The sequence below is a fragment of the Toxotes jaculatrix genome, chromosome 19 (genome assembly GCF_017976425.1).
Source record: "Toxotes jaculatrix isolate fToxJac2 chromosome 19, fToxJac2.pri, whole genome shotgun sequence".
Taxonomy (NCBI): Eukaryota; Metazoa; Chordata; class Actinopteri; family Toxotidae; genus Toxotes; species Toxotes jaculatrix.
Window position 1 is genome coordinate 5,919,866 of NC_054412.1, and position 24,777 is coordinate 5,944,642.

Consider the following 24,777-nt stretch of genomic DNA (forward strand, 5'->3'; position numbering starts at 1 on the left):
TAACATATTATATCTTGTCTCCTCTTTGAATGATAAGAAACAATAAAATGAAATGATTAAATTTTAATTAATAATTCCTGCATCTCTGCACTCACTGTCCGGCTCTGACAAGTTAATCAGCGAGCAATGGACATCGTAAGTGTCTGTTGACTAGGAGATAGCAAAGTGCTCAGCAGATATGAAGACTGTCAACAAACAGCAGAGCTAAGGCACATTCACTGCGCAGGAGATGACAGATCGCCATCATCCGCTGCGGCGCTGCTTGGAGACAAACCAAATTATAGCCTCAATCATAAATACGAGAAAGAATGCAATATAACATTACTACATTTGTACTTAATGCAAGGTTGGCAAACCATGTCAGAGACAGCAGCACTATAAGCTTGTAAGAGACAGAGTCTCTTTTGTGAAAGATGCCTCTAGCCCAAGTATTTTGTCTGGCATTAGACCAAATTGGTCTGCTGCAGCTGCTCTGTGGATAACCATCTATGATGACACATTTAGTCTTTAGCAAAAATTCTCTTTGAAGTGAGAAGACACTGCAGTATAATACATCAGATAATATGTGCCGCAAAGCAGGACATTTATTCGTATTAAGAAATGAACGAGGATACAAAGAAACTGATTTAAACGCACAAATGTCTAAATTACTGGGTGAAATCGCCAGAGAGTGACAGTCCTGATGCCATGTCTGGAATAGCCTCTGTTCAACTAGCTTCTGTTACTCAGTACAATCAGTACAGTTCAGTATTTCTTTCATGTGTATTTCTGAAAAGAAAAAGAAAATGTGTACTCGGGCCTTACTTCCCACTTCCTGAAACATTCTCATTAAAAGAAGCTAAAACCTTCACTATCGACCATTTTAACAAAATAAAAGGTGCTTTGTGGAGTTCAACAAAAGTTATGTTTACATTCAGTGTTTCTCGCCAAAATGTGTGCATTCTTGAGGTCTAACAAACCTGACGGAGGTAAAGCCAATCCTTAAAAACATTTTGAATTGATCGTCATTTAGATACACGTTCAATCGCTTCCAGTCTTACTCCCTCTGTTTGTTGATGTACTACACTTCTTTGTGCTTTACTACCACCACCTGTCAGTTAATGGAGTGGCATGAAACTGGTAGCAGGAATGTGTGTGCCATCAATCATGATACCAATAAAACGGGGACCCATTCAAAAAAAAAACAAAAAAACAAAAACAATGCTCCACAGTGCTACTAGTGGTCAAAAGCTCCAAGTGCAGCAGCACAGAACAGAAAAAAGAACTCTGTCAAATTGTTTAAAAAAAAGGTTGTACTGATGTAGACACACAGAGAACCACACAACATACTGTTGCTATGCAGAGATATGTACAAACAGGATAGGGATTGAAATAAGTTGTAATTTTTTGAACAGATCCTGGAAGGTCTGGTTTCACTTTGGCTCTCTACAGCAAACGGAGGTTATGGTGGGTTTGGTGAAACCCCTGCAGACCAGAGATCTCAAGTTGCAGAGCACAGGCTTTGATACAGTAAAATACCCTGTGTCTGCTATATTTATTCCACTGGATGATTTCACATTGTCACAAAACACTTTCATGCAAAACATCCCTATTTTTCAGATGATGTGTTCCAGGGACGTAAGCGAAGTCATCAGCCCTTACAGGAGTGCGGCATGCATTTATCTAAAGCAACAGAAAAGTGTTTGCTCTCTGCTGTATCTGCAAAGAAAGCAGAGCGACATCAGCGCTCTCCAGAATGATGAATGAGTCACAGCAGATCACACAAAGCTTGACAATCATGCTGACATGGAGAAGGCAGATTGCCAGACTAAAAAGAACCGGTGCCTTTATGAGGGAGCGGCATGTAGGCGGTAAGATCTGGGAGTTCCATTTCAGTTCTCTTGCCATCTTAGCACACCCACCCACCACCTTCGTCGAGCACAGTGAACCTTGGAGGGAGAGATGAGCAGAAAGAAGACTTCCACTCACACATCCTCCTACAGTAAGGAAGTTCCTTGGAGCGATAACGCAGAGAGGGGGCAGCGACCCTGCTTTCATGTTAAACCTCTTTAGGAAGAAAACACAAAGATGTGCCCGGTACAGTAGGGCTGTGTAGGCGGAGGAGAACAGCAAAGCCCCATTAAGAGATCAAGCTTTCATCGGAGACTCCAGGGCTGAGACGGGACAACGGAAGTGCTCGGGGAGACAAATCAGCCACTAACATGCTAAGCGGTGTCTTTCCCCTCGAGAGAGAGGATGTCAGGGTGATGGAAGTCAGACCATTTTCCTCTCCAGTGTTTCATGTTTGGGCTCATTTCACACAAGGACACAATGATGAATGATATCTGGCTCGATACCAGCCTGATAGCACTGAAATGACATGAAGTATGTCATTCACCTTCACTCTCATGTATTGCAGTTTGTCTTCTACAGGGAAAAGGCTGATTTTTATTAGTCTGCCAGACAGGGAAAAAAAAAAAAAATCACTCGCTGTCAATTGAAGTTGACTCGCAAGCTGACCTCAACAAATTACAGATCGGAAACAGTAAAATCAAGATATGAAAGTCAAGCGTCATAAAAGAAACATTTCTCAAAACTGCACACACAATTTTTGATTTGATCAAAAGCTTAAAACAAAGCTTGAGGTGAGAATGTTCAGTCATCCATGCTATTGTAGCTCAGGCTTGGAAAAGAAACCTGATACTGTTATGCTCCTTAAACCGCTGTTGTGTAAAATATTTCTTCACCTTATAGTCTGGTGTTATACAGAATGTACGCAAGAAGCACAACGCAACATGCTCTCATTAACAAAGCAATGCTGCGGCTCATTTTCTGTGCAATATCACAAGCTTTTCCTCCAGCACACCTGGACTGATACAATACACTTTCCCTTCCTGAAGCCTTTGTATTTTCCTGCTGTCTGCTCATCCTCATTGCTCTGAGGAGGTTTAGGTGCGGGGGCTGAATCAAAGGCAGAGAGGATGGATTGACATTCCAGTCAGACCACGGGGCTGTTGCTAGAGGCTCTTTTCAAGCCTAATGTGAATGGTCCTGTGAAGCCAGTTTGCAGTTCCCTATTAAACAAAAAGCCCACATCAGAGTGTGCAGGCAGGGCTGCTAAACCACTGGCTGGCCCGGAGTCAAACAAGGTCACACAGTCTGGAGAAGTTGAACGTCTCGGAGAAATTGTCTTTTGATGGATCCTGGTCTTTTCATAACAACTGCGATCAAGATTAAATTTTACACATTCATTTGTGCTGAAAGGGAAAAGACGAACAGAGACATTAACACTTGGAGGATTAAACTAATAAAGGATGGCATAAGACTAGAACAGGCCAGGACGATGAGAAATAAAAGGGCACAGCATGAAATTGAATTGTGTTATAATGAAAATCTGTGGTGAACTGGACAGGTGTGTTAATGACTGAATGGCATTAGCTAGCTTTCCCTACCGTGAAATTGATAAGACTTGAGGAATCAAGAAATCATTGCTCTGAAATTTGTCATTTGAGCTGCGGCAGTGGGCCTCCGGGAAGCTTCAGTATGAAACAGGTCGATTTTAATGGTGTAACTCGAAGTTCAGTTTCAGGTTCATTCAGTCACACTCTCTGGCCACTACAACCTCAATAACAAATATATTGCTGAAATAATGCCTCTCTGAGAGTGTCAGTCAAATCATCCAAATTATCACTGGGGGGCTGAAATGGTGAGTAATAATTGCCACTGAAATAAAAAAAAATAAACAACCGCAAGTACTACAAGTGCTATGCGCAAGTAAACTGGATATGTTTGCAAATACAATGTGCAATATCAAAGAAAAGAAAAAATACAAATTTTAGCAATCGTGTTGGAGGGATGGGACTTTGGCCAGTGCAAGTCTGTGCTGAAGCTAGACCACTGCCAGTTAGACACATTACCGGCCTGTCTCCGGGAGAGAAAAGATAAACCGAGAACCACAAACGCACAGCAGTGCCGAGCACAGCCCACACGCTCAGACACATCCAGTCACATTCATACAGACAGCAGACAGACACTCAGTGTGAAGAGGCAACAACCAGGAGGCAGCCCTTCACTGGGCTCCAACAGCATGCTGCTGCATCTCTGCTGTCTGTGCTACATCTAAGGTTACGGCTGGATCTAATGCCTGTCTTCATTATCAGTTAAACTGGAAAATAATTGAAACATGCCCATTACAATTCCCTGAAGCTCAAGACCCATTAAAAATAGCTTGTTTCGTCCAAAATTCAAACATATTCAGTTTACTTGCGCCTAACACAAAGAAAAACAGCAAATCATTACAACTGAGAAGCTGGAAATAGGGAATGTGATTAATTTTCTGTCAACTGACTAATCAATCACAAGACAACAAGCAAATTTACACAACATCAACTAAATTCCAATATTTTACTGCCTGTTCCTCAACAACTATATCTTTGACTACACATCTGTCTAAAGAAGAAGAATTACACAATTACAAGGACTTTATATGTGCTTGAGCTGTTAAGTGGAGTGGGTCAGTTGTGTACACATAATTAAATTAAGTGGAATTACACTCACTTTAATAAGTCCACTGATTCTACCTATTATTACTAAGTGGCTTAGCAATATTGTTGTTGTAAATCTGAGCCTTGCAAAATAAAATGTTTATTTCTTGCAGTTGGAAAATCACAGAGCCACTTCTTGTTGTTTCTGCACTCACTCTTATCATGCACAGCTTTGGGAGAGTACAGTATAAGCCAACCTGAAAACAGAATTTAAATTTATATACATGTACAGATATTTACAGCTGTGTAAAACAGCTACCGTGTCATTGTATTTTATGTATCTATAAACAAAAAGTGAAAAGAAGTTTGGTTTGACTTTAAAATAAGTGCAGCACAGAAATCATTAAAAATGAAATACCTCGAAAAAAGAAGCTTTCTCGAAAAATGGATGCGGATTTTGTACTGTTACTGCAGCAGCTGTGCCGGTTATGTCAGAGGAACATATTGTTTAGAGGGATGGGAGGCAAGGATGTCATGACATCACCATGGGTCAAGCAGAAAGGGCGGACAGCAGAGTGAAGATGGTGAAACACAGAATAAACACAAAGGTCCAGAGAACATCTGAAGAAAACCACCTGTTAACCTGACCCAGAGGACACATGTTCCTTTCCTTGAGTACATCAACTCCGAGCCTGCGAGGCACGAGGAGAGCAGGCAAGCAGAGCAAATAAAATGAGCCACTACACTCCATACTGCCACACATTCAGCCGCGCTCTCTCCTGTGAGTTCGACCTTTACTGTATAGATGTGCCATGCATCATCAGATGTTGCATAATGTCTTGGAGGCTTTGGAGAAAACTAAAAATCTCAAAGCAACCGAGGTAAACAAACATTAGTCATCGAGTCCATGTTGTGTGTTCTTCCAAGCAGCATAAGCCCTTACACAACAGTCAACACGTTTCCCTCTGTGAGTGGGTGCAGCAGCAGAGAGAGAAGGAGACGATGCAGGTGATGAAGTGCAGCTTGTTCTTGAACTTAACCGTGGAGGATGAGTGCATTACCAAGGCCAAGGGTGCACGCTCATGAATGCTTCATTGCAGTGTATTTCATAAATAAAGCCAGATGTGCAGCTAAGCTGTGAGATATGAACCGTCTACGCCAAAAGATCCCACACTCTTTCTGATAATGAGAACAAATACAATGCAGTAGGTTTACAGGCCAGTAAGGAAGATTTTACTTTCATTTTTTCAGCCATTATCGACAAAAGGCTCATAACAATTTTGTAAAGTGACTGAAACACAGACAGGTTAGATTCAAAGGGTCTTAATTTGTACTTGAGTTGACCACAGACTAACTGAGATACGAAGTTCAGGTTCTGCCCAGCACCAAAGCTTGATTCTTACTTTGTTAAATCACCCAAATAACGGAGACAAAGGCCATGAAGACCAGGGGTCTTGATTTTCTATCTCCGACAGCTGGAGGCTTGACAGCTGACAGAGGTGTGAGGTCAGTGAGCACCAAGGAACCTGCAGACTGACAGCACTCAGCTAATGAGACATGCTGTTAAGGAGGAGTTACCTTTTTTTATCCCAGCCAGTCCACTGCAAACCTGAATCGACAGGAAAATCAGGTCTCTGACTCATCATGGGTCTGGGTATAACGTCAACAGGAGGGCCATGAGAGGAGGACATTTATATAGAATCAAGGACCGTTACTGACGACTGAGCCCACTGGAGAGGAAGGCGAGTCAGGAGAGGATAAAAAGGCTTGTCATCACACGTATGCTTGTGGCTGCAAATTGTCAGCACACTGTCTGGGATCAAGACCACACATGAGCAACTGCTTTTCACGAGTACGATGATGGCGAACCTTTCTAAAGTCTACCTCAGCTGCTGTATGATGCTTCCTGCGCTCAAAAGTTTGATTACTTGCAACTCATCATTAAGAGTGCAAACATTTAGGTTAGAACTTTTCTAGAAACTTAAACATGAAGAGAGCACATCTGTATCTGCAGATGTAAGACACTGGTTTAATTTAAAAATAAATGTTTATTGGTTTATCTTTAGAATGGATGTAAAATATCTTGAATATACAGCAAATAACTCATGCCGTATTGGTTTTGTGCTGCGCTTTTGGCACTGATTCTGCAAAAACTGTGATGCTTATCATATACAGGTGGCCTCAGGGCCCCACAGCAGCCACTGGTGACACACTTCTAATACACTAAAGCCTGAGACCTTGATGTAGATAATGTATCTTAATCAGCTTCAACCTAACCAGAAGCCTGGCTTGGAATCGAGTATACCCCAGGAAACACATCATCAGATAACTAAAATCGGAAAAGTTCTGGGTAAGTTGGAAAGAAATAGCAAGGAACCTAAAGATGGGTCTCAATTAGATTAGATTAGATAACTTTATTAATCCCCAGAGGGGAAACTAGTCTGGTCACACACAAGCTAACACGTTAAGGAGGACATCAGTGTAGCACAGGAGTTCGCCTAGACATAAAAATAAATAAATAAAAAAGTTAGAAAAAAGATAAAAGCAATACATATAATAAAAGACCCTACAAATTAACCTGAAAACAGGCAAGTATCAGCGTTATTCAAATGTTTCACAGCTGTGCACACACACAAGACTTTCAAAATCATTCTGTGGAGCATCTCAGTATCTTAAACAGTCACTTAACAGACTTCTTTGAATGTGAAAAACACCAAACAGCGACTGACCTTCAAACTGAGGTAGTGCTAAACTCTCCATCTGGTTCTTTCCTCAGGAAGTCTTTCAAACAAATCAGCAATCAAACCAATTATAGAAGCAGCTTTTTTAAAAATAAACTTGTTCGTTCTGTCTCTGTTATGGGCAGTAATGCTGTTACTGCCCACAGTAACAGCATTATTATTATTATTTTTTTAAATGTAAAAAAAAAAACAAGAGATAAGTATTTGCCTACTTGGGGTCCCAACTTTTAAAGTAATATTCCTGCGAGTAAACTTCAGCAGCAAAGTAGCTGTCCTCAGTGCAAGACAGAAACAGCCCACCAAACAAAATAAGCACTATAATGCACTTCAACGACTGTGATATGTGAAATGACTTCGTAGTGAATTGGCACTAAAAAAAAAAAAAAAAAAATCTATTCATTTCACCACTTAGATTCTCAAGGAAGTCAATTCTTTTGGCTGTTTAGTATTCAGTACATACGCTAAACCTTAATCTCACCCTCTGTGATTAGGTTCGAGCTCCATGAAAAGATTGCAATCTTAAAAAAGATAACTAAATAAATGCTTTTCAGGTCTCTATCCAAATTCAATCTAAAAAAAAAAAAAAAGGTATTTCAAGATGAAATCTACTCTCAGGTAAGAAAACTCATTCTCTCACCTGAAGTCTTTGTCTCCCCAGTTCACCACTAGCAGCTTGGGTTTGTCCTGGGGTCAATTGGAGATATCAGTCTCATTGAGGGAAACTTTATTCAGCTTAGCCCTATAGTCTCTTTTAGATATGATAAACGAGCAAGGAATATTAGGTATTCAACAAAGGGCAAAGACAAATTAACACCATCCAATTTCCTTTTGTAATTTTAACATTACCAAATTGTGACTTTATTAAATCTGGATACACCATTAATTAGATTTAATTACTCCATGCTCTCTAAGTGTTACGATTATTCAAACAGGATTTACATCTCTCAATTTTATATTTTCAAGAACTGAATAAAATAATTACTCCTACTCAAAATGTCTCTGGTTTTGGAGGGTGACACATTTAGGTGGACAAATGTAAAAATAAATAAATAAATAAATGTAAAAAATATTAACATATTTAAGATAATATTGTCTAAATAAAGACAAGCTGACATCTGCCAACACAGGCACAGGTTCATCCTATCCACTTGGTTTATTACATTAAGGGTCATTCTGTTTTTAGAGCTACTAAAAACATGCAATTACAGCTACAACTACTAATTATTTCCACTATCGACTCTGCTATTTTCTTGTTTAATCAATGCATCATTTGTCTATAAAATGTCTGAAAATAGGGTCCCATCAAATGATCAAAAAAAAAAAACATTCAAATTGTTTTGTGCAACCAGGGGTCTGAGGGTCTGAAAGCACACTGCAAAATGGAGTCACTGGTAACTAAAAGTAAGTAACATTAGGTAACTGATTGGAAATGGCAACTTCTCAAATCTATCTGTACATGTTGGAAGCCGAATCCAATCCAGAATAATTGAGTGGACAGCACGAACATCCACAGCAACAAAGATTACAGCAGGACGTCTCTCTTCGGTCGACGCCGATTGAAGTGGAAACCGCCTGCTGTCAGGAAATAAAATTGTTTTGGGAGAACTGTGCTTGGAGCTGATGACCGTATAAAGAAATCTGTGACATGCTGATGTTAGCTTGTTGGATAAATAGAAGAAGACGCTGGAAATCCAGTGTTCAGAGCAGACCCTGTTACATAGGTTCACCTCATGATTTGAATATTTGGCCACGTATTTTATATGGACATGCAAAACGGTAACATTTTAAATATGTCAGAAAATAAGGAAAAGCATAATGGGTCTTTAAAAATAAGCTTGACTAAGCTTTTTGACTGGTTAAGCCCACTTTCTATGGAAATTGCAAATTTTATCATCAGCTCTTGGTAGCCTAAAAACTCATACAATCATTCCTATAATCCCAGAGGGAATATGAATTTCTACCTCAAACAGATTGTCTATGGAAACTGCCAATACTGTCGCCTTCAGTGAGCAAGAAAATGACCAGAAATCCCAGGCTTGACTTGATTTCTAATCCCCTGAAAGGAATATACAGATCTCTGCCAAATGCACTCTCTGGCCGACTTACCAGTGTCCATCACCACCAGAGAGAAATTTAATCGCTATGAATTGAGAACGCTAAGCTTAATAATGTTGTGTATATTTAATGTGGAGTATCAGCAACCCCAACAAATTATATTAAAACTATTATACAAGAGTACCACACAGAGAAAACAAGCAAATTTCGTTGCTGGCACACATTGGTAAGTTCATACAAGAACTTATTTGGCATCCAGTATACTTGCCTAAAAGGTTGAGTCATAACAAAATGGGAAACGTGAGCAGCATTAGAATCGGGCATGTAGTGCGGCTGGGTGTTGCCAAGGACGTCAGGTTATGATTGGATTTTGATATTATGGGTATCTTGATACAGCACGCTGTTGGTTACCGACTCACTGTAGTAACTGTTCTACTATTTATTTATTTATTGTAAAATTAACATTAACATATTGGTTGTTGTGATACCGAAAAAGATTTCTCTTTTTTTGCCTTTATTTGACAGCAGTAACAGAGGTGCACATAGGAAAGTAAAGTAGTATCTCTTAAAGATAAAACAAGTATTATTGCAACCTAGGTACAAAACTAAACAATGCTACATGCAATTAACTCTAGAACAGGTCACTCCACCAACTGAGTAATAAAGTTTCATTAAATTCATAATTATTTTCTTCTCAAAATACATTTTGTCAGCCAAGACCATTCCACCTACACAGGAGGGAAATTCCAAAAATAAATTAACTGGTTGTCCCAATGTACAAATTCTATAGTACAAAAAGGGGTCTTTGTAAGATAATTGGACAAGTGGAGGAAGCAAAGAGAATAAATGATACCAATTGGTGGGGAAATGGCAGCATGAATGTGTAAGTGTCAGAGCTGAAAAACAGCAGCCTAGAAACAGACAAAAGACATCATACAACTCCAGACGGCCACTGAAATATCCCCAGAAGGAATTTTTGCTCGATATGCCATGCAGCGGAAGGTTGTGCTGCTTTGAATTAATGAGCCAGATTCCAGTTTTCCCTCTTTGAATGTACCATACAACAGAGATGTGACTGTATGGGGAGCAGATGGCCAGCGCACAACACAATAGAGCAGTCAGAAACCAGACATAGTTCCAGTGACTTCATTCCTAGAGCATCTACTCCGCCATGAACCCCAAAGAGTGGGGGGTGATCTCTCATAAAGGTTCTTAGACGAGTGGGTAGCACAGGGTTAGACGAGAGATAACCCAACCATTCATATCAAGAATTTTACAAAGTATAAAAACACCAAGATATCAGTGTTGGCAGAGGAGGACGTGTGACAAAAACACAAGAAATGTCTGAAACATCACCCCTTCCGTATAACTTTGATCATTTATGAATGCACAGTGCCAAGACGTGTGACTGATCTTGGCCCGCACAGAGCATCAAATTAATTCCACTCTGACCTCCCACAGACCTGATATTAGGCCACAAGTGCAGGCCTTATGGGAGGGCTTAACAGCTAATCAGAGAATAAAAACTCTGCTGTCCTCAGCCTATAAACAGAACAGTGCTATAACCTGAGCTGTGTTATTATATGACAACCACAAGGGAAATGCAAAATATATACTCATCTCTACCAAAATGGTCAAGAAAAAGTGCATTTCACATTTGCTCTTGGTATTATCGAACAAATTACAGGAATACCAGGAGCTAGGCAACGACCAATAAAATCTATGAAATCATGTCCTTTCCTATACTTAACAGCTCTAACAATAATGACCTACCATCAGCAGCATATTGTAATGCGTTACTCCTCCGCCATCTATTCACATGAACCTACTTATACCTCATCATGTATCACAGACGGAAAAGGACATAAGAAGAGGCAATCAATGTCAACTGAAACATAATGCACATAAAAAAAAAAGCAGGGACGGAGTATAACTGAGTAACACCTGTGGAAGAAATGGAAAGGAAAAAAAAGGGGTTGGAAAGGTAAAAGAAAAAAATGCCTTTGTTCACGTTACCTTCCGTGATGCATGAATGTCAAAGAAGGGCTTATTCCGGACACTGAAGGGCTCCTTGGTTTTGTCGATCTGTCCAGTCTTCATCTTTTCCATCCGCGGAGAAATGATCTCCTTTTCTATGCACAACAGCCGGATATTGAAATCGCAATGGCCAACAGGCTGTCCCTGAAACACACACAAAAAAACAAACTCAATCACTTCTTAATGTGCCCTGGGAATGTAACTTATTTAGAAATGCATGTATGAATATTATGTGCACACTTTGCTAGAAGAAAGATCATCATTATCAATATTAACACAACATATAAATAAAAAAAAACACTCTCTAAAACAGTCTTTATTTTCTCCAATGTTACATTAAGTCTCTGTGTGTAGTTCCCACTTATAGCTCCACCACAGGTGAGCAGTACAGTAGGCCAGGGACAACAAGACCTTGACATCAGTTGAGCTCATGGGAATATCAACACCAAGAGTACACAGTACAGTGCAATCAGTTTTTCTTTGTCATTATGACAACAGCTTCCCCCCATGACTGGCCAGTCACACACAGTTGCTCTGTACAGGCAAACACAGAGACCTGAGCCATCACTGCCTCTCAAACAGACAGGGCCACTAAAGCAGAGCAAAGGTGTCACCGAACCCATCTGCCGGATCACTGTGAGTGTAGCAGAGGAAAAAAATACAACAGTGCTTGAGTTCCTGCTCCTGGCTATTAATAAAGAAACTCAGAAGAAAATTAGAGCAGCCAAATAACACAGCCAAATATGACTGTATGACCACTTTCAAGTGTTAAACGGTGCAGAGGAGTTTTGATGAAACCACCCTGGTACAGAAGGGTCAAACCACCACATATCTCCGTTGCTCAATTGACAAAGTGATTAAACATAATGACTCACAGATTTCACTTTTGTCAGCACAAAAAAAGAAAACCACTGACAGAAGAAGAAAAACTGATAAGTCAGTCCTGAAAATCTGCCAGTTGGATACGGACTAAATGCATGACAACAATTTGACATTTAATATTTCTCACAAGTTATCAGAGAGGGAAAAAAAGGAGCTTAAACTCAGCAAACAAGCTGACATTTCTTTATTGCCAAGAGAGAAAAAAAAGAATCAGTAGCAAACATTTTCTACGTCACCTGGACATGATGAGCAGAAAAACTGTTTAAAAATGTTCTCCTACAAAGGCTTTGCCCATTTTACAACACAAAGCCGATGAACATTTTCAAACCACAAACTCGTTTCTGTGGTTTTTAAAGACATACTACATACTTTGGCCAGATAACACTATTTTTAATTATCTGTTTGAATGGTTCTACAACAATGTTCTCTACTGCGATCAGTCTGGTTACAAAGAAAAACTTCAGCTGTTCGATAATATGAATAGAGACCTTGATTAAAAAAAAGTTCTTCACAGGAATTGTTGGGAGTTGACACAATAGTTTTATTTTCACTATTTGCTAATAGTGAAAAATGCCTGTTATAATTCCCCTCAGAACAAGGCAATGTCTCCAAAACTCCAGAACACAAACATTCGGTTTACTGTCATAGAAGACAGACAAAAGCATCAAATTCTCTCATTTGAGAAGCTGGGACCAGAAAATGCTTCGGACTTTGTTTTTTTTTAAATGACAACAATTATTCAATAATGAAAATAGTTGCAGATTAAATTTCTTTTGATCGGCTAACGGTTGCAGCTCAACTGTGAACCTTTCTTCAAAGCTGAACCAGACAAATCTTTGGCGTCTCTTGTAAATTCCAACATTTTGCCGCCTACATTTTTTTTTTTTTTTATTCAACTGCATTGTGTGTTGTTTTTACCCTTTTAAAATGTTGAAATAAAATAAAAATCAAAAATATATATGGTGAAACATTTCCACCTTTATTGCTCCTACACCAGTGGGTTGTGGATCAATATTCCCTGGTCTATATCGAGAGGCATTGAGCAGGAAGGTGTGACTTGGGGGCATTTGTATTCTGCTTTGTTACTGTTTGGTAAAGGCCACTTCTCTTCTCAAGAGCTTTCTATGGAATTATTGGAGATGGGCTTAGCGATTTCCATTCAAAGTGAATGAGGAGGTGGATGATCAATAATTAGTTAAGATCAGATGCAATTGCAAGACTGTACTGTGTTGTGAGTCATGAAGATATTTAGCAAAGAAAAGAGAAAAGATCAGAGTATTCTTTTAAGTCATTGTCTTATGTGAGCAAGTACAATAAAAAGCCTCATGAACACATCTTCAAACAATTACTTTTCATGCATAACCACAGAAAATACAACTGTGCCTACTGTGCATGCTAGTAGTAGTAGTGATACTAGAACTTGTGAGAAAAAAAACAATCATGACTGATTAAACATGGTGTGAGACAGCTTTGTTTCTCAAAAGAAGATATGACTTAGTTTTGAATTACTCTAGTTATTTCGTTCAAATACAAAGTTTGAAAACCCAGCTCTCAATGGTAACAAAACCCATTAAAATACAGACTGTAGAACAAAAGGATTCACACTGACCGTGAGTCTTCAAAACAAGGACAATATGGAACGCAGTTTGGAAAACTGTGCATATTATCCTAGTTACACAGTTAAGACTACATGTTTGGCTTAAAAGGAAAACGCCAAATATTCTCTGGTTACAAATTCTCAAACCTGTTGATCTGCTGCTTTCCTCTGTTTTACATCCTTGTAAATTGAAAATCTTTGGGCTTTGGATGATAAGCTGAGGCTCTGAGAAACAGTAAATGGCAGCTTTCACTCTTCACTAAAAGATTGAGTCGATTAATCAAGAAAACCATCGGAAAAACAATCGAAAATGGAAATAATCGTTAGATGCAGACCTACAACCTAGAAGAATTAATTATTAAAACACCTTAAGGAGTTGGTTCATTTGCCTGTTATGACTCCACTGGGACGCCCATGTTGCACTGTGTCTGTTGGATATCTAAGAGGACAAATGTTTCCTAATGCATTAGCTGTTACAACTTGATAGTGGAGCAGTGTGCCATCACTGTGTCTCTGTGACTTTGCTTAAGAGTCTGTCTGACTTGTGTAATGCAGCCCTAACAACTCTAAAAGGGTAATTTATCAACTACAAATAAGGTCACAGGCAAAACAAAGTTTCGGCTCTCATTTAGGCAGTACTGCGGGGACTTGTTTTTCTTTTAGGGTGACTGCAGAAACCACACTGCATTCTCCTGGAGCAACAGCTGGTATCATGTCCCACACATTCTGCACCATCTGTCAGCTGTGTCATCAGGACAGAACAAGATGTAAGTGTGGATGATTCAAGGCATGTGCTGTCCATGCCTGTTTCACAGGAAAGCACAGCAGATATGAATGTTGTCAATCCTACACTACTGGGAATAAAGACTAATTACATCGGTGAAACCACTCCCATCTTTTTTTTTTCTCTCTCTCCTTTTGGAGTCGTTCCAGGGGGTAATGTGTCTCGATAGCTCAGTGTGAATACCATAAACTCAGACTTGTGGCTGCCATTTATTTGCTTGAGCTGCTCCATATTCACTTTACTGTCATCGCTGTGGGTTTTGTGCATAATGCACAGTTTTTGACGAGAAACTGCAAAAGCTGATACCAGTCCTTAAAGAAATACAGTATTGGTTCCAAATACAGAAGAAGTACTGTAAACCAAAACAGTTTGTTTATAACCAATTAAAGGACTGACAAGAAAAAAGCAATAATTCTGATAATTAATTGCTTAAGTACATTCCTTGGTTTTAGCTTCTTACTTGTTATGTGACTGTAAATGTACTGTTTTTGGGCTGTGGACTGTTACTTGGAGAAAAAAAACAATGCAGAGAAAATCCTTCATTCTTTAAGACATTTTACACTGTTTTCTGATGTTTTACAGACAAAACGATTGATTAATCAAGAGGCTACAGTAATTAGAATTCTTTACAAATTTTAAATCCAAACACACTATCCAAAATACAATTAGCAGATTAATCTATTATGGAAAATAATCATTAGATGCAACCCTGAAAAACTTAGTTTAGGAGAGAAATATTCAACATTATTCACTTGGCAATCTATTTAAATATTATCAAATAAAATATGACATAATCAATTCATCAGTTACGGACAATCAGATCAAACAAAGATATAAAAACTGGTTTGAAAAACAATTGTGTCCAAGACAAACAAGACAGCATTCAACATACATAACCCCCTTTTCTGGATAAATTTAACAGAGCTCATAAAGAATCTATATATAAGCACACATTAAATGTTAAACACCAGAGAGCCACAGAATAGGAATTCTTCAGCATGAGGCTGGAGAGGCTGAAGGATGAACTCAACAATACAGCAACAACAGTAACCTTGCAGGGAATAATGCTGAAAGCTTTGTGACTATCTCAGATAATTTGGGATAAATGGCATAATGCGCTGGTGACAAATTCAGTGTTGGGACCAGTCAACAGAAGCGTAATGTGCAACTTCCCTAGGGATATTTCTAACAAAAACATTTTAGGCTTTTAAGCTGTTTTTCGCCTGAAACTGTTTATCTGTTTCCATCATATAACTGAAAGAAATATTTTGAACCAATATCAGATGCAGATTTTTTTTTTTTTTAATATAAATATGATTTATTTTCCTGAATTCTCTCTAAAATTCTGATTGGATAGAATAAATTTAGGTCTGTTCCACAGAAAAAGAAAAGTTTTGGCTCAGAATATTCGAGTTCTAGATCCAAATCCCAAATAATGTGAGCAACCTTACCCACAGAGGAGCCTCCAGTTCCTGCGACTTTATTTCACCATCTTCTATCAGCATTAAGAGCTGGGATCTCTCGCTGGCTTTGGGTGACGGTTTATTTGCGTATAAAAATGTAGACTGACAGGTCGTAGGCCACAATTTATGACAAAAGTCTAAAGTTATACTGTCAGAGCCCCTGAGGCCTACTGTTTCTGCTCCTGTATGAGTCATTCTATTGCGGAGATGGGAGCTGAGATGCAAGGAGCTGTCAGATCACTGCTTCAGCAGAGTTTAAGGGGTCAAAAGAAAACAACAGAAATTTACATTCATGAGCGGTTTTTTTTTTTTTTGTTCATTATCCTCATATGTTTAATCCAATAAAAAAACATGTGCTACATAAAGGCAGTGGAAGTCCCAGCTGATAACCAAGTACATTAGTATTCGACAGAAAATCCACTGCACAACCCTATCTGTGTCCTGCATTGAATTTTCAGGCTATTTGGTTATCAAATAGAGACCATTACTGCCTTCCCAGCTACATTTTACTATAATTATCCCCATAATAACCACTTATTTCCTTAATCAGCGTCCACATGTTCAACCACATGTTCAACATGGAAATGAAGGTGGAGACTGATGTCATAATCACAGGCAAATTGCAGACGAAAGTCCCACCAGAGTGATTTGGACGCATTGTGATTTACGAGCAAATCAAAGCGTCTGAGTTGAACCATAAAGTCACTGTTAGCCACTGCTAGAGGCCAAAATAGAAAATTTCAGCACCAGGACAAGTGTTTGTCCACTCTATCTGACTCGTAACCTCGTCTTATCTGCTTATGTGCTGCAGGAGGACAAACTTCAAAGGTACTCTATATGACAGAAAGCTGCAGATGAAATGCGACTGCAGAGGAGCTACTGAGCATCGTCAGAGTGAGGCTGCCGTTGGTTTGAAAGGGGTGATGCAGCCCAGTGACTATTCTTAGGGTGGAAAGCCCTGCAGAGCTACAGGCTGTACCTGAGACAAACTTCTCAAGCAGAAGTAAATGGAGCTGATGTAGGTAAAACAGTCCATTCCTCAGCAGATAAAGTTTCTGCAGTGAACATTCTATACACACTCCTTTCCGCCCATCTATTAATCTGTTTGAGCCAATTATCTTGTCTAATTCTGCACCTAAGCAAGTTTGTTTTGGCAAGATGAAAGATAACAAGGTCAATCAAAGTGTCAGGAGATAGGCGGTGATGTCAAACTCCAACCTCCACAGTTTTATTATTTGATGATAATAGCTTTCCACAGCAACGTGAACATTAAGGACATATGTAATTGTTGTTGTGTTTTCATCACGTCTTGTCAGATCCCCCACAGTGGGGGAGCTGACAGCGACTGACAAGCAGCGACAACTTTCCAGGAAAACAAAAATGCACTTCTTTTAATACTCCAGGAATAGAAATTTTCCTCCATAGTCAGGGTCAATCAGTTACATGGTTGGAAAGATACTGCACACATCAGCAACATGAAAACACTGTGTGGGATGACTGAGGATATAAACGGCTCTGACATGAACAGTGCTAACTCATTTATTCCCATCAAAATCCACAGACCTAAGTAAAGTCTGACCCTTCACACGCGGCTAAATTACCCATCGCGGCGAGAGGGCACACACTTCTTATTACACTTTAATCAAAAGCATACCAGTATTGTGTTTCGCCCAACTTTCCAAACAAGTAAGGTGTCACGTTAGGCCATGGGCCTAGCAGGTGGTGTCTTCACCCTCCTGCTGCATTTTCATCCTTAGTCTCCGGATGGAGCCTCGGTGCCAAGGAGCAGCCCACCACAGATAATGGTGAACGCTAACAATGGCCAGGAGGATCAATACAAGAGCGCTTTAGTGATAGCTCAGGGGGAGCTGCTAACCTCTGCACCATCTGACTAAGATGTTCCCCTCGCCACTGGAGCCTTTATTGAGCCGCTTGCCTGTGTGATCCTCTGATCGATAGAGAAAAGTCGGCGACAAACAAACATAATGGCCGAAGTAACCCCCTACCCTCCCCTCATCCCGAGGTATTCATCAAGTTTTTTTTTATCAGGAAGACAGCAGAGGCTTGCTAAGAGCAAACTGAAGGCTCATTTGTCTCCGTGCCGGCCTGCTTGCCATTAGCAGCACGCAGATCGGTTAAAGGGATGAATTAATTTACAGTTCGTAAAAGTGTTAGCAGTTAACAGCCTTGTAATGTTGTCCTCAGGCTGTTCAAGAAAAATGGCCAAGTCAAAATAATGTAAGGGTAGAAACGTGCGATTGCACATATATAACAGAAAACTGGACATGCACAGATGCACCAGGGCAATTACTGCTGCAAAGCTATAATCAACTGTAATACACTGATCATAAGGTGCACATCAAAAACAATACAATGACTGACAAATGAATGTTAAAGGACTGGATTCATATTTAATGAGATTTTAGCTCTAGGTGATTACAAAACTAGGTCAGTGAAGCTCAGCAAAACCAGTTTCTGTGGTAAAAGCAAAAAAACTTAGTTTCTAAATATTCACATTGGGTCATACGCAGTTCAGGCCCAGTGCTGTGGTTAAGGTCAGGCTTTAGTAAAGCCCAGTGTGTGACAGGGTTTGGGGTCAGGCAAAATCATGCTCCTTTCTCCAGCATGCGGACTGATGAAAGCGCTGTGCAAATAGTGCAGAGCCCCGATGAAACGCTGTTCTGCTGCCTGTTCTACTACAGCCTTGAATGAACCCAACCGGGAACTTGGTTTTTCAGGTTTGAGGATAAGCAAATCCCAAACCACGTTACTGCTTAGACGGTAAGTAAAAAGCAGAGGGCAGAGGGGCCTGCTTAGAGACCACAGTGTTTCTGGCACGCTTCCAGTGTGCTGTTTGTTTATTCTGCTTGAGATCTTGAGCTGACACATGTTCAGGAGTGACAGGCTAAGAAAAGACAACACATTCTCAAAAGGCCGGGCCTACTCACGTTGAATTTGATGATGTCGTATATCAAATAGCGAGGGACGGGCTGACCGTTCACCTTGTCGATGATCATCTCCTGCAGGAGCGAAAAAAAAAAAAAAGAGACAAAGACACATAGTTAATGAGATAAAGGTTTATGACTGAGTGGATAAGATATAAAAAGAAAAAACTGAGAAAGAGAAGTCCTAACTCTGAGTAGACTTAATGTCATAGCAAATCGAAAATGGTGCCTGTTTGAAAGTAGTTATGCAGGATGGGACACCGGGGGGGGGTTGAACACTCTCAAGGGGATGTATGTTCAGAGAGGGAGAGGCCTGCGGCAATGGGAAGGATAGCAGGGAATTGGGGATGTGTGCGTATTTGTGTGTGGAAGGACATGAAGCAGAAATAGCACTGCACATCCATTATGCAATACTCTCAAGTTGAGAGTCAGGTGCAGTGGTGGTGCAGGACACCCAGCAGAGTTTAAAAAAAAAAAAAAAAAAAACGTTACACAACCACACAATGTCGTGACAGCAGAGACGAGCATGCAAACGTCACCACTGCTGAAATACTGTAAGTAAACGTCGTAACTCCGATGCCTGGTATTTGACAAATTTGAGAGCGAAGGACTACATTTACATAACTATATTTATTTTTACCTTTACCCTCATTAAATATTTAGGTGAATAATTGCACGTAACTGACAGGTAAAGGGAAAGCAGGTAAGATGTCGCTCAAAGGATTCAGCTTTACACAGAAACTGTACCTACAATACAGTCTGACCAAAAAACACAGCAGGGTGAACAGAATATAAAAAAAAAAATAAAAACAATGAAACAAAATGAAAATATTTTGAATCATCTGAGTCATCCATTGTTGCAGCCCTCTTTTGGACAGGCTGACATTTTTAATAGTTCACCAGATCAAGCTGTTGCTATCGAGAGCAGGTTTATTCAAGCTCCAGGGGCTCTGTTACTGAGCTCAGGCCAGGTGAGCTTATCATAAATATTGCACTGTGTTTGACTGAATTCCTGGCGCAGCTGATTAATGCACCATTTTCATTTCATTTCCTTCACAGAGTGGCTTCAGAAAGCAATTTCTCTCTGCTGGACCTGTTACATTTAGAGTACTGCTGTTCCATCTGTGCTGAATGTTGGTCCGCTCCAGCCCTGTTGAGCTGATTTAATAATTACATTTTTTAACCAGGATCTCTGATTTTCTATAGCACATACATACTTTATTCTGTGGACTACATCTAAGCCAGTTAGCCTAGCTTAGCACAGAGAGCATGTCTCTTGTACTGAGCTAACTAGCGGGTGGCAGTAACTTCACATTTACTGTACAGATAAGAGAGTGGTATCAAGCTTCTCATTCACAAGACAGCAAGTAAGTGCATTTCCCAAACTTGCTCCCTAAGACGCACATGAAGAGGTGATGTTAACTAACAGGACACAATATCATGTGGGGGGAAAAAACCCACAGAAGCTGGGACTTTTTGAACAGCCCTCAATCAAGTGGCAGATTTTGGATGCGTCATCTAGCACCTCCACTGGTGAAGGCACTTTGACGTTGGCGTCACTGTTAGTGGTGGGTGTATTTTTTGGAATTTAGCTGGAAGACTATTCATTATTCTGGCTGACGTGATTTTACTTCACATCTCCCTGGACAAAAGGACCAAACATCAACACTAAACTGCCAAAGCCAGACTGAAGGCAAGGAGAAAGGGAGTGAATGGGAGGCATGCACAGCACTGGAGGAGGAGATGGAGGGAAGAAATGATGTCATTCCAGGAGGCTGCCATCATTATGCATCTGGTGCACTGAGCTGTTGCACAGACAGACAGCAGCGGATGAATACATAAATGTGACCAAAGGAAACCGCCAGGAATTCAATCTACATTGCGCATTCATCCAAAATTGGATCTCAAGTTGATGTAAAGCTCATTAAAAACTGTACTATAAAACATCATAGACAAAGACCAGTGCCTTTGGGCTATAGATGAAACATATCAGACAACACAGCTGGGCTTCAACAGGGCTCACCGTAAACAGCAAAACACAGCCTCTCTGAGCTGAGAGCCAGAAGCATCAACAGATGAATAAACACGAGTCAAAACAAACCTAGTAGCAATCTAAACACACATCCGCACAGCTCCTTCAAAGGAGCACTAATACGCTGCAATTAGATGTCCTGCCTAAGTGAGGAAACTAAATTCACAGCATCAATCAGCAACTGTTAAGCCAAGAGGAAGCACATACCTATTTTAGATAAAATTGCGAAACTCAAGACCGGGAGCAAAACAAAAACAATGACAGGCAACTTATCTGTTATCACCAGTACTGGGACAGCAAACACAAACAGCGCCAGATATTTATAATCAAGCCTCGGCTGACTACATGAACATGCAGCAATTTCCTTGCCTGTGTTTGCAGTTAGGGGGTGTGATAATGACTCATGCATGTGCACCTGCTGCTGGGGAGAGCTGGGACCCGAGTGACCTAAACCGCACAAACACGTCAATAAAAGTCTGAGCCTGGTATTACAGAGTAAGGATGAGACACCGACCCGCGCCGCCACCCCTGGGAGCTCACTGCTGAGCATTACAGCACAACACGGTGTGGGAACAGAGAGGCAGAAAAACAGTGACAGAAAACTGTAAAACATTTCATTAGCTATTTCAGCAGGACATGGATGATCATTTCCCTGTCAGCAGTCTTTGACAGGCTCTACTGTCTGACTGAAACATGCTCCTCTTTCACCTAAGGTTTGGCAACTTATGTCAATTTTCTGCAAGACTGAGCAGCAGGGGCAGGATGGGAAGGTTACAAGTTTGGAGTTGGAGGGGAAGTGCAATTCCAGTCAAGAGAGGAACAGGTCAACTTTCAAGTCTGACAGCCAGATTCAAGAAGGGCTACCATAGCACAGTACATGAAGTTTCAAAATAATGGATCAGGAGGAACAACAACTTACCCCATCCAGCAGAGTATTTGATAAGTGGACACGTGGATCCTTCCGGAAAGGAAACTCTAGGTTTGCTACGTGGAAGATCGTGTTGTCTCTGTCGATCATGAACACTTCATTTTTTCCGTTGATCAACATCATGTACCTGCAGAGGGAGAGGATTATATAGCTGTAATTACAAGTTAGCAAGTTGTATTTGTGTTGTTTAAATGTTATTGCATGTTGTTGTTTTATGAGTTGTTATTAAAAAAAAAAGTCAAAATGGATGCATTTAAGCAGAAATGTATTAGTTAAAACGATGTTATCTTTTTATTAATCCAGCACTGAGCTGTTGCCCCTTCATTATCTTACATTTCTCCAGCTAGGAAGTATGAACTGTGACAGACTCAAACAAAGGATTTAAAAGAACATTCTGTGAACTGTAGCACAGAAACTGGAAAAGCAATTTGAACTGAATGGACCCTTAAAGCCCCTGAAGTATTTCTCTATAACAATAAATATTCAGGGCTAAATAAGCAGCATCCAAACAAACAAAAAAAACAAAAAAAAACCCCCAGAAAATTAAAAAAAAAAAACACACACAAAAACATTTTAAATGTTATTTACTATGAATTTAAAGAAAGAGAAATCCTTCATGTGAATCTTTAGCAGAAAATAGTTTGTTCATGTTGGATCCCCTCATACATGTTGATGAGCTTTTTGAGAAAAAGTGTTTTCAGGGCCTTTAAATGTGGCTTTCAAACTCTGATGAACAAAGTTATGTTTACATGAATATTCATTAAGGGTGTAAGATCATGTTTTGGATTGTGGAGGGAGATTAGTTTTCTACTTTGTTTCTCTCTTGTTTTACATTTGAAAATGTTTTGATTAGGGTTAGGGTTCGCGATTGGATTTATATTCAAATCACAGTTTGTCAAAAGTAAATACAAGTGAAAGAATAAATTAACACGGCTGGTTGATTAACAAGCTTTAGTGTTGTTTCCCTTTTTACTGTGAGGAATTGTACTTTTGCAGCACAGTTGGGTTATATGTGCGTATTCACTGATGATTACGTTCTACAGCGTTTTAAGAAGAGGAAAGCGACTGAAAATGTCCTGTGTCATGTGACCTGACCTTTCCAGAGTCTCATCTCTACAGTATGTCAGGTGAACTGAAACATGCAAATGCAAACCATCTTTTTTTTTTTTATAACTGATACTGATTTTTTTTTCCATTTCAGTCACAGTACGGTTGCTATGTTGCTGTTTTCAAGTATTATGACATTTTATTAATGCATTAAACCTTGTATTCCTCTTGTCCTTACTCTGTAATACCTCTGATCACATTCTAATCCCCAATGCTGCCTATAATTTTCTTTAATTAGTTTATTTGGAGAATTTAATATGTTAATCACACCTTAAGTTGATTTGCTGCAAGCAAAGAGAAACTACACTTGAGATTTGGGCACTATCGGCACTACAAAACAACACAGGCTCTGTGTATATCTCTAATGTGCAAATTGGTTGCGCTCAATTCAAATAAAACAAAAAGGTAAAGGCGTAAGAGCTTTTATCACGTCTGAGAAAAGATGAAAGATCACCAAAACAGATACCTGCTAATTACAACGTATTACCAAAGCAACCACTTTTCCTTTTATCTAGCAGTGCTTCATAGGATCTATCATCGCAAACAGAAAGCATTTTTGATCAGTGTGACTGTTTGGCAAATTATATGAATCACAACAAACAACTTTTACCAGGCACCTCTCATACTTACAGAGTGGGGAATTTTTAATACGAGAAAGTAGTTTCTTGGTGTCACAAATTGTGAAAAGGCAACAGCCTGAACTATTTACAAGCATGTGGATAAAATGTTTCTCACACTGAACTGTTGACAAATTTTCTTTCCTATTACAATGGTCCCTAGTTGCCTTGCACCAGCACAAAAACCCTTTACTTGTAGGAGATTACTCTATCTTCAAATTGCATACATCACCAGTGGATGGGTGATTTGTTTCCATGAGCATGAAGCTCAACTAATCCATGGCCAGCCTTTGCAGGTGAGATAAAGACTTAGGAGAAAGCACACACACAAAAAAAAAGAATCACCTCCACAGCCTCCCACAAATTCACAAATTCAGCTTCTGCAGAAATACAACAATGAAATGATGTACTGAAATTGGACATTCTACAGCAATCAGCAACTTTACAACTTTAAAATCACTTTGACTAAGCAAATGTAGTGCAGTGTATTAGTTCTACAATACACACTCAGTGGTCACTGTATTAGGCACAGTCTAAAGCAATCCCACTCAAATGCTCAGCTACTTTTATAATACCTAGTTATAGACGTGTTGTTAAAACCATGTTTTAGAGGTCATAGTTAATGGTGATGTGAGGTGCTGCATTAAATCAGAGGTGTTCCTAATATTTTGCCCACCTCTCATATATGTAACTGGATAGGAGTAAAAAGTTTAAACTCCTCTCAATATAATGTTGTACAGTACAACACAAGCTTTAACTATGACCTCAGTGATAAAAATGTAATTAAATCTACACATTTCCAACAAGGTCACCATCAAGTGAATATTATACATTTTGTAAAGGCAGAATTTATGGCTGAACAACTGTATTCAGTTGCATTTGAGTGTAAATGTGTATCTAATAAATGTGCCACAGGGTGTATACTACCATTGATAAGATTTACATGATTTCTGTAGGGCCATTCTTGGGGTCATTCGTTATTAAATTGGATGACATTACACTGCAACGGTTTTACTGTTACGTTGTCCATCGTATCCCGTGTATTTCCCCGTTATGGCTTCAGTAAAAGAGGAATGAAGCAGTCGAACCAAAAGAGAAACTCTAAACACAGGATAATGCTGGAAAA

At 39.6% G+C, this 24,777-nt stretch overlaps 1 protein-coding gene across 3 annotated transcripts in view; it reads right to left on the reverse strand.

Moving 5' to 3' along the window:
* Positions 1–24,777, reverse strand: part of rngtt (RNA guanylyltransferase and 5'-phosphatase) — a 71,831-nt gene that overhangs the window by 28,317 nt on the left and 18,737 nt on the right. For all 3 annotated transcript variants that reach the window (XM_041064409.1, XM_041064411.1, XM_041064410.1), the window contains exons 9-11: positions 21,919–22,054; positions 18,971–19,042; positions 11,276–11,440 (exon numbers count right to left, since the gene is read on the reverse strand). In XM_041064409.1, the coding sequence (XP_040920343.1) occupies positions 11,276–11,440; positions 18,971–19,042; positions 21,919–22,054 (373 nt within the window). The remainder of the gene's footprint in view (positions 1–11,275; positions 11,441–18,970; positions 19,043–21,918; positions 22,055–24,777) is intronic.